The following is a 15000-nucleotide window of genomic DNA, read 5'->3' on the forward strand; positions in this document are numbered from 1 at the left end:
GGGGCAGCGCGCTAAGCCCCCCACATTTGGGCTTGCATGTCCACCCACGGGGACCCCGGTTCGAGTCTGGCCAGGGTCATCTCCCGATCCCACCCTGTCTCTCTGTCCCACTCACTTCCTGTCACCATCTTAGACTGTCCTGTCAAATAAAGGCATAAAAGCCCCAAAATATATATATATAAAAAAAATCGTCTGCCAAATGTAATGTAGTGTAGTGTTATGTTATGGGTGCTGTGGCGCAGCGCAATAATACACCTGACCATGTGGACCCAGGTTCCAATCTGGTCTCAGTTACTTCCCAACCCTGTCCCATGCAGGGTTGCCAGATGATGCTGATGATTTCCAGGCCAAAAAATGCTGAAAACCCGCCTAGAAGCACAAAATCCCGCCCAATTCTATTGATCTCTATGGCAAAAATTCGGCAGGTTTTTCTACTAAATGCCATTTTTACCCGCACACGGCCATCCTAAACAGCCCAATTTGCAGGAAACAGCCCAATCTGGCAACATTGGTCCCATGTCCCATGGTGCCACTACAAGAAATGCAGCATTAAGAAACTCATGTTGGCTTACAACGACAGCATGAGGCTGCTGCTGAGAATCCCAAGAAGGTCTAGTGCAAGTCAAATGTTTGTCAGTGCTGCGGTACCAACTTTCTGCAGCTGTGCAACATAATTTGATCTATACATAGATTTAGGTGCAGGGTATCTGAATCACTTAACAATGTGATTGCTGTTTTGGCTAGCCCTGGACTTAGCTCTGTAAGACTGCTATCAAGTTTATAAGTTATGCTTAAAAGTATAAGTCACTGGCGAACATGCCTGTATTTGGGATAGTGAGCTAAGCAATATCTATGTGTTCTTTCCCCCCCTCTTTTACCTCTTTTTTGTCCTTTTTTCCCTTTTTTCTCACTGTTATTAATTATTTTTGTTATTTACTGTGTTGTGATGGTTTTTATATGTGATATGGATTCCCCTTCGGTCTGAAATAAGGAATTGAACTGAAATATATACAGAATACTTATGCCTCTTTTCCGCTGATGCTTTTCTGGTAGGCCTACAGCTCGACACAGTGCAACTCCACCGCATATCCACCGCTTTGCTTTTCAATTGGGCACCACACAGCAATCGAAGAGCAAAAAGTGGCGGCCGAGTCGCGCTGTGTCGAGCTGTACTGTAGGTCTACCAGAAAACCGCCAGTGGAAAAGAGGCATTACTGGGCCTATATCACAGTGCCACTTGCTTGGGAAGTTGGGTTCCAGATCAGAAATATTTCAGCTGTGGTCAGGTGAAGTGAGTTGAACTATTGTTATTGTGAGTTACTTTTGCCTGGTGAGATGAAGGGGGGTGCAAGGGATGATTCACCAACTTCCTGTTGTGTCCTGTTCTGTCTGCATATTGATTCTCACACATTCTCCACTTTTTGCCATCTGGAGGAAGTGAGCACTGGGATTTGAACCGTGACAGCTGTTTACGCACTTACTGCATTTGAATTTGTTCCAAGTCTTATTTTCACTTTTAGTCTGAAGTGGCTTCCCAGGAGAATTGCCCACATGCTAGTCGTCTCTCGTTATACGTGCCTAGCGAGTCGTAAAATTTAGACATCTGAAGAGAACTCTGAAGAAAGAAACCTCCAAGAGACTGCAAAAACTGGGCTCCGGTTGCACCACATGTATAGAGGACAATCGCAGCACGTAAACTCCACTGAAGGCCAATCACAAACTCTGCAACCTCAGGAACCATCACAACCAGAGTAAAATGAACAGCTGCTGAACATTTGATTTCACTTCATAGATATCAAATGTGGATCAGTGTGGTTCAGCTTCAGCAGGCACAGCTGAACTGGCCTAATGCGACCTTGGCAGAATGACATTATAATTCAATTACCTCCCCAGATAGTGAGCAGATAGAACCTTCCAACCTCCAGGGCCAAATGACATTTTCGAGAGGAAACTTCAATTTGTTAAGGAAAAAAAAACACTCTGCCCTCCCACTCTTAGCCTAGACCCTAGGAAACTAGTAGGTTTGCTCAGGTTGAGCTTCCTCAGATGAGCCTGTGCTGACCTCACTGTCAGGAACTATACCGTACAAAAAAACAAGACAATCATGATATTAAATCTGGGGGTGCATGATGTATTCCATCAGCCTTTTGTCATGAAATATTATTATCTCAATAGCTATGAGTACCATCCCCATCTCTGCTATTTTCCAAAAGCTATGGTTCACAGAACAAAAACAACAAAAAGGAACATCATCCGCACCACCCAACCCTGTCCAATTATTTCCCCCAGTCTGAATGAAGTCCTCAGGTAGCCTGCCTGCCTGTCTGCTGCCTGTCCAAAAACCTTGTCGCTTTGTGATTCCAACCACGAATATAATCTCTGCTCAGAGGGAAGGAAGAGGCGAAGGCACCCTGATGCACTTTGATGTTTTGTTCTGGATAGTTTGCTAACATTACACACCACCATGCCTTCGAGACATTCTCAGTTAAAAAAAAAATATGGGGCTACTTCTTGGAAGCAGGACCCAGGGATGACTGACTGCCCACAGAACTCCATTGATTGTGTGTTGTGCTGCTGAGTTGAAAAGGTGAGTGGATGCGGTGCGGACACTGTGCACAGTGCCAGATACTACAGGATACAGATACACAGATATACAGATATACAGATATACAGATATACAGATATACAGATACACAGGATAGATACTAGATATGGCTGCAACCTTGGGGCCCCCAACTGCCAGCACCCCCCAACAATAAGCCAAAGAATTGTCATAATACACTGTCTTGACACAGTCATTTGTAGCCCCATAATGCACACTGTTCCACCAGTGGAACCCTGTAATAGTAATTGAAAAGTTTTGTTGTTGTTGTTTTTTTATGACTTTATTTGTATGACAGGACAGGGAAGGAGTGACAGGATACAAATGGGGAGAGAGATGTGGGGAAGGATCGGCATAGGACCCGGGCTGGAAACAAACCCGGGTCGCCAATATAGTAGCCCAGTGCCCTTCTGTTAGGCCACGGTAGGGCTGTCATTGAAAAGTTAACTACTATAGTACTACACTACTATGACATAACACAGGGCCTTCAGTAACGCACTATGACTTGGTCATTTCCGTTCTGGTAACAGCAAATGTATAACGCTGTGTCTTAATGGATTAATGGATTGTCAAATCTGGTTAATACCCCACTCCACTATTTGGCAAATATCCTTTATTCTTGGGTCAGATTTACAATGCTGTGTATGTAGTTTTGTTGCAGATTTCGTGGGGCCTACAGCAACATGTGGCCAAGAGGTTCCTGGCCATCTTAATCCAGCCCTTGCAATTTGGCTGAGGGAACAGGAGAGAAGAATAGACTCTGTTCTGAGTGACCCCTGTTCAGTACAAACACACACACACACACACACACACACACACACACACACACACACACACACACACACACACACACACACACACACACACACACACACACACACACACACACACACACACACACACACACACACACACAGAGACAGAGACCGAGAGATACAGAGAGAGAGAGAGAGAGAGAGAGAGAGAGAGAGAGAGAGAGAGAGAGCAGAATATACTCTGTTCTGGCCCCTGTTCACAGTACTCCATGACAATAAAGCTCTTGTGCCTTTTCATCATCTCCAAGGATGTAGTCTGGCCTTCCTTTGAGTGACTCCTGAGTTGTTGTTGCTGCTGCTGAGTTGACAAAGGAAGCGGTGGATGTGGAAGTCAATGTAGCTAAGAATGGCATTTAGACCCTGCAGATGACTGCAGCACTCTGAATGACTCGAGTCGAGCGGGTGAGTTGAAAAAGGGAGTGAATGCGGATGTTGGTTTGTGGCTGTGAGGAGTGAACATCACAACAGACTCTTTCCACACCCACGTTCAGGCCTGCTGAGTGACTCTGAGAGTCTGAGAGTAACAGTTTGTGATCCCTCTGATCAGAGCACTAAGAGCTAAGTAACCGGGAGCTGAGCTATCATCCTCCACCCTGGATTCCAGTGACTGTTGTGTTGAGCTGCTCAGTTGGCAAAGGAATGTTAGCTTGGCTCACGGCTCAGCAGAATATTATGACTAGGATGTGAACTGAGTTGAAACTGTGTCTCAGTGTCAGTATTGTACCTGAACTAGTTCAACATACTATAGTTTTGGCAGCTTTGACAGTGATATTGACCAATATATTTTGCAAAAAAAACTCTTGCAAAACTAACGGGTATGACCTATGAATTAGTTCATTTTGGGAACTATGAACAAACTATAAACAATTATGAACTATGAATGAACTAGTTCGTTTCTGAAATGTGCAAACTGCACTTTGACCCATAGTTCCTGTAGTAGAAGACCCAACCCTGTGGAGTGTGTTTCTGAGGGCAGACCACAGCGGAGCCAGAGAGAGTAGAGAGAGAGGTTCCATTGACCCATTGTTTCCTGGTTCTATTATGGCCCCCCTTAGGCAGACCTAGGCAGACCTAAGGACTGTTCTATTCATTGTAGGAGCATTATGACACGGCCCTTTAGGCAGACCGGAACCTGGTCGCGTTAGGTGTCCATAGAAACCTATTATGTTGGCATATCTCTACATATACTTAAAGTGTACCTCCGGGATTTTGGACACCAGACCTCATTTCCGAGCCAGCCAGGGTGTAAACGATGTGTCCAGAACGTTTTTTTCACATTCCATGCAGTCCTTGTGAATTCTCATATCCATGTTGCTAAGCTAGCGCAAGTGAACGGCAATGGGTAGCCTGCGCCCAAAAATAGTCTTATCCAGTTGCAACAACATTCAAAACAACCCCATTATTATGCCAGACTGCAAGTGTAAATACTTGTCTTGATAGAATGAAGTTTGAAATTAAACCAACATTGCAATCATGTTTGATCACCATCAGCAATTTGTGTTCCCTGATTTGAACGCTTGACAGCCGCGGAGTGATATTCCTAGTACAAATCCTAGCTTCGTTTGACACATCCATAACTTTTCCATAGAGCGAACTCCTACATCTTTGAAGTTTGTAAAACTGAACGGTTTTCCCCTCTCCCTGACCTCGCTCGCAAACATCAAGAGTAATGCTTTCTGTCCGACTTTGTCAACCTTTCGTAACATTGAAACATATGCCATAACAATGTTTGGTTGTTACTAGATGACCGTGTGTCTACACAGCATGTTGGCGAACAGAACGCACTCTTCTCCCTTTCATCCTCCCATTCCATCTCGTCTCAAAAAACATTCCATGTAATCATAACTAGAAATGCATTCTCACAGAAAATGCTGGAAGCGGGCTTGCCTTTTGGGGCAGAGATGAAACAAAGTACTATTGAGAAAACAAAGCTAAAAGAAATCTTGGAAAAACTCCATCCACCCAGTCAGAAGTTATGGGCCAAACAATTCAGCCATCTTGGATTCAGCCATCTTGAAAGTGTTGTAGCTCTGCGTTTTGGGGATATACTAAATGACATAGATGGTATTTTAAGTTGGCTAAGGAACACTGCATATGATATAATTTTGAAAATCAACATGGCTTCGAGCGGGATTAGAACTCACAACCTCCATATCTGTAATCCAACCCCTTTGCCATTGATATTAAATGACATACAATACATGATATTTGAAGTTGGCTAAGGAACACTGCATATGATATCATTTTGAAAATCAACATGGCTTCGACTGGGGTTCGAACCTCCAACCCCCATATCCCTAATTCAGCACATTTGCCATTCATACTAAATGACATACATGGCATTTTAAGTTGGCCAAGGAACACTGCATATGATATACTTTTGAAAATCAACATGGCTTTGACTGGGATTCGAACCCCCAACCTCCATATCTGTAATCCAGCACATTTGCCATGCATACTAAATGACATACATGGCACTTTAAGTTGGCCAAGGAACACTGCATATGATGTAATTTTGAAAAACAACATGGCTTTGACTGGGTTTCGAACCCCCAACCTCAATATCTGTAATTCAGCACATTTGCCATCCATACTAAATGATATACATGTATGGCATTTTTGAGTCGGCCAAGGAACGCTGCATATGATATAATTTAGAAAATCAACATTGCTTCGTGTGGGTTTCGAACCCTCAACCTCCATATCTCTAATGCAGCAGCATGCATTACCACTAAGCCAAGCAGCTAATTGTCATGCATAGTCCAGCAAGACTATATTACATTGCATTGCAGAGCTGAACAATGGACTTCTAGAATGCTTGCTCGCACCTGCTCGTTAAGAATGGAATCTTGAGACAGTGACAGTTGAAATGGAATCCTTCACTGGCTGCACCTGTTGTGATTGACTGAAAGACAGGTAGTATTGAGCCTTTAACAGGGGAGAAAATGAGTTTTTTTGTCTTTACAACATCGTTGTAAAAAAACTAAAAGGAGTTGGCACGTGTCCTTTTCACAGATCGGAGTCATGCTTGTGATGTCTCTAACAGTCTTTGAATGAAGTTTATAGGTTAAATTTTTCAGGCACAAATGGACCTCCGTGTGGGACATGCGCTGATCTCTTGAAAAATGCACTTTTCCAAAGACTGGGATTCTCCATAGAGCCAGGTCTGTTTTTTTTACAAACCTGCCATTTAAAAAGTATTGGGAGTTGGGAGATGAAACTTTGACAATTTGGAGACATCCCATAGAGCTCGCTAACAACGCGTCAACTAAACTTCTAGGTGAAAGTGTTGATGTTTTATGACCGAAAAAGCCTCCTACACTCTAATCTCTAGAGTGGCGGAACTGTCGTTCATGAAGGTTCCACCATGGTTTTGAATGGGGACCCAGGCTTTCACTAAATCGCCAAAAACGGGAAAACGACAAGAGACACGGAGAAGCCTATAACGAGACGCGATCTCCAAGCCGAGCCGGTCGTTTTAGTGTTTGAACGGTGTCTCTATCTCGAAAGGCCTAGGAGGAGATCCATTTTCTATTTTTACTGTCCCTGTACAAGAGAACCAATAATAACTAGAAATGCATTCTCACAGAAAATGCTGGAAGCGGGCTTGCCTTTTGGGGCAGAGATGAAACAAAGTACTATTGAGAAAACAAAGCTAAAAGAAATCTTGGAAAAACTCCATCCACCCAGTCAGAAGTTATGGGCCAAACAATTCAGCCATCTTGGATTCAGCCATCTTGAAAGTGTTGTAGCTCTGCGTTTTGGGGATATACTAAATGACATAGATGGTATTTTAAGTTGGCTAAGGAACACTGCATATGATATAATTTTGAAAATCAACATGGCTTCGAGCGGGATTAGAACTCACAACCTCCATATCTGTAATCCAACCCCTTTGCCATTGATATTAAATGACATACAATACATGATATTTGAAGTTGGCTAAGGAACACTGCATATGATATCATTTTGAAAATCAACATGGCTTCGACTGGGGTTCGAACCTCCAACCCCCATATCCCTAATTCAGCACATTTGCCATTCATACTAAATGACATACATGGCATTTTAAGTTGGCCAAGGAACACTGCATATGATATACTTTTGAAAATCAACATGGCTTTGACTGGGATTCGAACCCCCGACCTCCATATCTGTAATCCAGCACATTTGCCATGCATACTAAATGACATACATGGCACTTTAAGTTGGCCAAGGAACACTGCATATGATGTAATTTTGAAAATCAACATGGCTTTGACTGGGTTTCGAACCCCCAACCTCAATATCTGTAATTCAGCACATTTGCCATCCATACTAAATGATATACATGTATGGCATTTTAAGTCGGCCAAGGAACGCTGCATATGATATAATTTAGAAAATCAACATTGCTTCGTGTGGGTTTCGAACCCTCAACCTCCATATCTCTAATGCAGCAGCATGCATTACCACTAAGCCAAGCAGCTAATTGTCATGCATAGTCCAGCAAGACTATATTACATTGCATTGCAGAGCTGAACAATGGACTTCTAGAATGCTTGCTCGCACCTGCTCGTTAAGAATGGAATCTTGAGACAGTGACAGTTGAAATGGAATCCTTCACTGGCTGCACCTGTTGTGATTGACTGAAAGACAGTTAGTATTGAGCCTTTAACAGGGGAGAAAATGAGAATGAGTTTTTTGTCTTTACAACATCGTTGTAAACGTGTCCTTTTCACAGATCGGAGTCATGCTTGTGATGTCTCTAACAGTCTTTGAATGAAGTTTATAGGTTAAATTTTTCAGGCACAAATGGACCTCCGTGTGGGACATGCGCTGATCTCTTGAAAAATGCACTTTTCCAAAGACTGGGATTCTCCATAGAGCCAGGTCTGTTTTTTTTACAAACCTGCCATTTAAAAAGTATTGGGAGTTGGGAGATGAAACTTTGACAATTTGGAGACATCCCATAGAGCTCGCTAACAACGCGTCAACTAAACTTCTAGGTGAAAGTGTTGATGTTTTATGACCGAAAAAGCCTCCTACACTCTAATCTCTAGAGTGGCGGAATTTTGGTTCATGGAGGTTCCACCACTATTTTCAATGGGGACCCAGGCTTTCACAAAATCGCCAAAAACGGGAAAACGACAAGAGACACGAAAAAGCCTATTAATATACGCGATCTCCAAGCCGAGCCGGTCGTTTTAGTGTTTGAACGGTGTCTCTATCTCGAAAGGCCTAGGAGGAGATCCATTTTCTATTTTTACTGCTGCCCTGCACAAGACCAAGCTATAATAAATAAGAAACAGGACTTAGAGATTACTATAAACGGGCCTTGCTCTGCAAGGGCCATGCTCTGCATGGTCCTTGCTCCGCAAGCCCGCTTAATAAGAAACAGGACTTAGAGATTACTATAAACGGGCCTTGCTCTGCAAGAGCTCTGCTCTTGCTCCGCAAGCCCGCTTAACTAGAGCTACGAGCATTGACAGTAAATAGAATTCTATTTACTCTCAATGGCTACGATTGACATATTTCACAATGTCAAGCCAGATCACATAGCGTTGCGTAACGTATGAGTCCATACGGCAAATCATTTCTAATGCCATTTGTTATTTTCCTGGTGAACCAGAAGCTATGTGTTGACGCCCAGGGGGCTGGGCTACACAATCCTTCTGGTACACCTGTGATTCGCTCTCCTCCGTTTTCGAAATAACCGGGGCAGCACGACGAATCAGGATCGTAGGGAGGGATTTCAGTGGGTATGACGTTTATCGAACGCAACACCCTCCCCCAGGGTAGTTCGGCTGTGCCCGCCCCCTCCCTGAATCACAACAGTAATGGCGGCGTGCGAGGAGTTATCATGCGTCGAGATGGAAGCAGCAATTTCAGCGGTGTTATCCAAAATACCTCAAATTGATTTTCTAAAGGACGTTGTTCTGTTTTGGTTCCCGACCTGGCGGCGCTTACGTGACGACACGTCCTACGTCACAAAGCTTCAACGTGAGTGGTCGAAGTGTCATGTCATTCATATGAGGTTGCTCCAACCGCGTGCAAGCATCTTTTGACTAAACCCCGCCTGCGGAGAGGCGTGAAAGGGCAGTGTGCCAGTAGCCTGTTACTTACAGGCTACTGGTTCACCAGGAAAATTTGTTATAGCAATTACACAAAATAACAGTATAGCATTATAACATGCAAATCCAAAAAGTTTGCAAAAGTGAACGTTATTCCCCTCTCCCTGACCTCGCTCGCAAACACCAAGAGTAATGCTTTCTGTCCGACTTTGTCAACCTTTCGTAACATTGAATATGCCATGACAATGTTTGGTTGTTACTAGATGACCCGTGTGTCTACAGAGCATTAGATGTTGGCGAACAGAACAGTGCACCCATCTCTTCTAAATCCCTTTCATCCTTCCATTCCATCTCGTCTCAAAAAACATTCCATGTAATAACAACTAGAGTTACGAGTGACATATTCCACAATGTCAAGCCAGATCACATAGCGTTGCGTAACTTATGAATCCATAGGAATACGGCAAGTCATGTCTAATGCCATTTGTCACAGCAATTACACAAAATAACAGTAAAGCATTACAACATGCCAATCCAAAAGGGTAACTTCTAGCCCAAGTTTTGGCTAATGTAGGCGAAGCCATTATACCAGCTACCATCATAGAAGCAGAAAGCATAGCAACACACCTGTTCTTCGGAGACTGTTGGTGCGTGCCACAAAATGTAGATCTGGGAATGCGGTTGGCACCGCGGACACTTTTAGAGTTTTCCGTGTAGGTATTAGACTTCGAGAAGGACTTTGTGAAGTCGTCAGGACTGAAATGGTCACTGCAAAGCACCGGGGTAGCCTACGGAGCGTCTCCATCGGTGTGTTGATGTAGCCCTGCAGCCAGGAGCCAGAGTTTGGTTCTTTCAACATCTTTCACTGGAAACCAATGGAAACTTGCCGATACCCATCTGTGGGCTTTATTATTGCAGTTGGTATATACACACTGATGTACCATGGTGCGATGTCGTTGGGTTTTAATCCACTATTCGATCCGAAAGCAGTTGTAGAACTAGCCTTGATTTGCAATGTCTCTTGCGGCTCCCTGAAGTGGGTGGGTGGGCTACATCACAACTGAAGAGAGCAAAGTAAAATTCCGCCGACCCCGAAAAAATAGTCTCTCAACATGGCAAAATCCACGCAGTGCAAGGTTGGTTTAATTTCAAACTTCATTCTACTAAGACAAACATTTACACGTGCAGTATGGCATAATAACGGTTTTGTTTTGAATGTTGTTTAAACAGGATAAGACTATTTTTGGGGGCAGGCTACCCATTGCCGTTCACTTGCGCTAGCTTAGCAACATGGATATGAGAATTCACAAGGACTGCATGGAATGTGAAAAAAACGTTCTGGACACATCGTTTACACCCTGGCTGACTCGGAAATGAGGTCTGGTGTCCAAAATCCCGGAGGTACACTTTAAAGAATCTCTGGCAGAGCAGCCTATCTCTCTCTCTCTGTGTCTCTCTGAGTGCGTTGCAATATGCAAACTTGCCTCCTCCACTTGCGCTTGTCTCCTCATCCCGCCTCCTGGCCCCTCCTCCGTGGAGAAAACGATAAAGTTTCCCAGCTGTCAGCCTTGCCACAACAACTTTTGAGGGACTGTTTTTCATTCACCATCCCAATTGCAAATGAGAAAAAGACTCTCTACAATTGAGCTTTTGCAAGATATTGAAATGTAATGCTGTTGTCAGTGATGTCATCATGATATATTACTTTCTGGTACGAGGAGAGAAGCAAGTGAAGGAGGCAAGTGGAGGAGGCAAGGTCGCATATTGCAAGGCACTCACTGTGTCTCTCTGTCCCTCTCTATCTCTCTCTCCTTTCTTACCCACGAGGCCCCCTGTTGGGCAGGCATCCAGAGAGATCGACGTCCATCATCTGCCGGTGTCAATGTGTGTGTGTGTGTGTGTGTACCGCCTGTGTGTGTGTGTGTGCGTGTGCGTGTGCGTGTGCGTGTGCGTGTGTGTGTGTGCGTGCATCCGTACTCACCCACAAGGTCCCACTCCCCGTTGGGCATATATCCAGACAGATCTGCCTCCGTCATCTGCAGGTCCAGCAGCCAGCCGTCAAACGTCCACGAGCCGAACTTCAACTCACACTTCTGGATGTCAAAGGGGAACCAGCGCACGTCCACATTACAGGTACTCATGAAGATCCCTGATGAGGAGGAAGAAGAGAGACGCGGACGTTTAAAATCACTCAATCACTCAACTAATCACTTAATTCAATCTTAAATCACTGGTCCAAACATCCACAAGATATGCCTACAACCCCCAACCCACCACACCCTACACCCCATTAAAACCAACCCCTTACCAAAGAAACCTTAACCCACCACCCGCCTTAACTGCCTACACCGCTTTGTCCGCACACCACTCCTTAACAAACAGTTCAAGGTTTTCTATAGCTTGATAGTAGGCATACTACACTGTGATCCTGGACTCAACCAGGGCCTTGAACGTTCCCAGCCAGTTCCCAACACACAAACACAGAGAGCAGAGAGACTCAGAGAGGGAGAGAGAGAGAGACCGAGGCCGAGACAGAGACAGAGACAGTGACAGAGGAGAAGAACAAGAGAATGAAGTAAAAGGAAAAAGTCACTATTCAGCCGCCACAGAGGTTGCCAAACATGTGCTGTATATATGACAAGAACACTTTAAAAAGACATATCACACAGTTTACATAAAAACTACTCCACATGCAAACCCATTGGATGGATTATTTTGGTTAATAAAGCACCTTAAACCTGTGTAGGATGTTTAATGACCCATGATGATAAGAGGAAAATTTCATTCCACAAAGTTAACTAATCTGAGTAACCTGTATACCCGTGTCCTTGTCTTAGGATCAGCTGACTCTGCACCGTGGATCAAATTTGTGGTGGGTCCTTATTTGGTTTTTTTTGTGTGTTTTTCAGTAACAACAACACAGTCTATCTGCCTCATTAGGTACAATGGAGTAAATGGTGTCACAGCTAGGGGCGTCTAGATTTGAAGGGCTCTTTTCCAAAATGACATACGTATATCCATCTTAAAGAATGTTGGGAAATTTACATTTTTGTATTGGGCATTCCATTGAATTGCATTGCAAAATGCATTTTACAGAGGTTTCAAATGTATGTTCTCAAAACGTTTGAATGGCAATAATTCACATATAGATGACAAGACTTCTTAACAGTCAATTCCAATATTAAAATGCAAAAAGTCAAAAATGGTGGGTATAGAGTTTTGGAAAAGAGCTCTTCATTTCTAGAACACTAGTTTTGTACTTTTACTTTTGACACCTCTGCTGATGACTAATAAAAAGGAGGACAGCCTTTAAAGGGCAGTCCATAATAACCTACTGTATGTAATAATAATATACACTTCAAGTAAAACTCCCACTCCATTCTTAATTCACAGCGAGAGAAAAATTGAAGAGGAAAAAAAAATGAATCAAGACAAACAACCCCAGATGGAGAAGACGGGGAGTGAAGAGAGGCGTACCAAAAGAAATGAGGATTAAGTGAAAGTAAACGAGCTGGGATATAATATAGAAAGAATGATGGAGCTAAAGTAAACGAGCGGGGATGGATGGGAGAGTTGACAGACTAAATAAAGCTTTAAGCAAAGCCAAGCACTGAATGCATGTCACTGTGAATAACAGAGCCATCGCTGCTACTCTGACTGCCATAGTGACAGCACCAAACTGACAGATGAGAGTGACAGTTGCCGCCCTCCTTCACACACACACATGCATGCGTGCACACACACACACACACACACACACACACACACACACACACACACACACACACACACACACAGAGGCATTCTCACATACACGCACACGCACGCACGCACATACACATGCAGACACAAACAGAGAGGCATGCACACACACACGCACGCAAGCACATACACACGCATGCACACATGCGGGCACACACACACACACACACTCACACACGCACACACACACACGCACACACACGCACACAAACACACACACACACACACACACACACACACACACACACACACACACACACACACACACACACACACACAAACACAGGGTGGCTTTGGCAGGGAGGGTTGAGAATGAGTCTGAAATAGAAAGAGATATGAAGAGAGAGGGATAGAGAGGGAGAGAGAAAGAAAGAGAAAATGGGAGCACAAAATAATGAAATGGGTGGGCATTGGGCAAGGCTGAGAGGGTGACAGTTTGTCAGAAAGACCAGAGAGAGAGGGAGAGAGAGAGAGAGAGAGAGAGAGAGAGAGAGAGAGAGAGAGAGAGAGAGAGAGAGAGAGAGAGAGAGAGAGAGAGAGAGAGAGAGAGAGAGGAGAGAGAGAGAGAGAGAGAGAGAGAGAGAGAGAGAGAGAGAGAAATTGAAACAGGGAAAAAAAACAGTAAAGCACAAGAATGAAAAGGTCAGACAGAGAAAAGGAAAAACGCAGGGGAAAATGGGGCAGTGCAGAGCAAAGGAGCTGCTATTTAACTGGCACAGTTAGGTCTTAATCCCCCAGCCAGGGGGAGAGACTGCTGTCTCACACTGCTAATGCCAACCCACCTGCATGGATGGATTACTGCTGCACGGGCCTACCGGGCCCAGGCCCAGGGGGCCAAGAACCAAGGGGGCCCTGAAATCCAAGACTCTATATTTCCATTCTCACACTGCATTTTAACAACTGTATTACGTATTTGTGGGAGGCTTTACAAGCCTTTATTGTTTTTTTTTTCCTCAGACAGGGCAGTGAAGTAGAGACAGAAAGAGAGTTGGGAGAGAGAGATGGGGAAGGGCCGGCAAAGGACCCGGGCCAGGAATCGCACCCGGGTCGGCCGCGTTGTAGACGAGTGCCCTACCATATCAGCCACGGTAGGGCCTTAACAACTGTATTTTTAAATGTTCTTGGGGGAGAATCCAAAAAAACAACAACATTGAATCTTTAATTTATGGGCTAAAACCCTAAGTCTTTTTTTAGAAATTAGCAACAGCATGGAGGGGGGACTTCCTTTCTGTCTGGCCCAGGGGCCAAAGGAGTCATAATCCGCCCCTGCCTACCTGCTTCTAAAGCCAGACTTGCTATACTGTACATTCACAATCTAATGCATAAGCTGACACGCTTCAGTTTTACGAGCATGATTGTGGGTTGAACAAGGACACAGTCTCTTCCTAAGACAATTGTCTTGTAACCCCCGCCCGCCCAACAAACAGTCACACATACGTACATATAAACACATCTGACACACACAAACACAAACATACACATACACACACCTCTGACACACACACGCAAATACACACACAGAAATACACACACACACACACACACACACACACACACACAAACACACAAACACACAGACACCCACCCACACACACACACACACACACACACACACACACACACACACACACACACACACACACACACACACACACACACACACACACACACACACACACACACACACAGATACCAACACACACACACACACACACACACACACACACACACACACACACAAACACACAGACACCAACACACACACACA

General features: G+C 44.3%; 1 protein-coding gene across 1 annotated transcript in view; it reads right to left on the reverse strand.

Moving 5' to 3' along the window:
- The window catches only part of chrna11 (cholinergic receptor, nicotinic, alpha 11), a 113729-nt gene that overhangs the window by 37900 nt on the left and 60829 nt on the right, over window positions 1-15000 (reverse strand). The window contains exon 6 of the mRNA XM_063185813.1: window positions 11452-11619. Coding sequence (XP_063041883.1) covers window positions 11452-11619 — 168 coding nt within the window. The remainder of the gene's footprint in view (window positions 1-11451; window positions 11620-15000) is intronic.

This window comes from Engraulis encrasicolus, chromosome 20 (assembly GCF_034702125.1).
Source record: "Engraulis encrasicolus isolate BLACKSEA-1 chromosome 20, IST_EnEncr_1.0, whole genome shotgun sequence".
In the NCBI taxonomy this organism is placed as follows: Eukaryota; Metazoa; Chordata; class Actinopteri; order Clupeiformes; family Engraulidae; genus Engraulis; species Engraulis encrasicolus.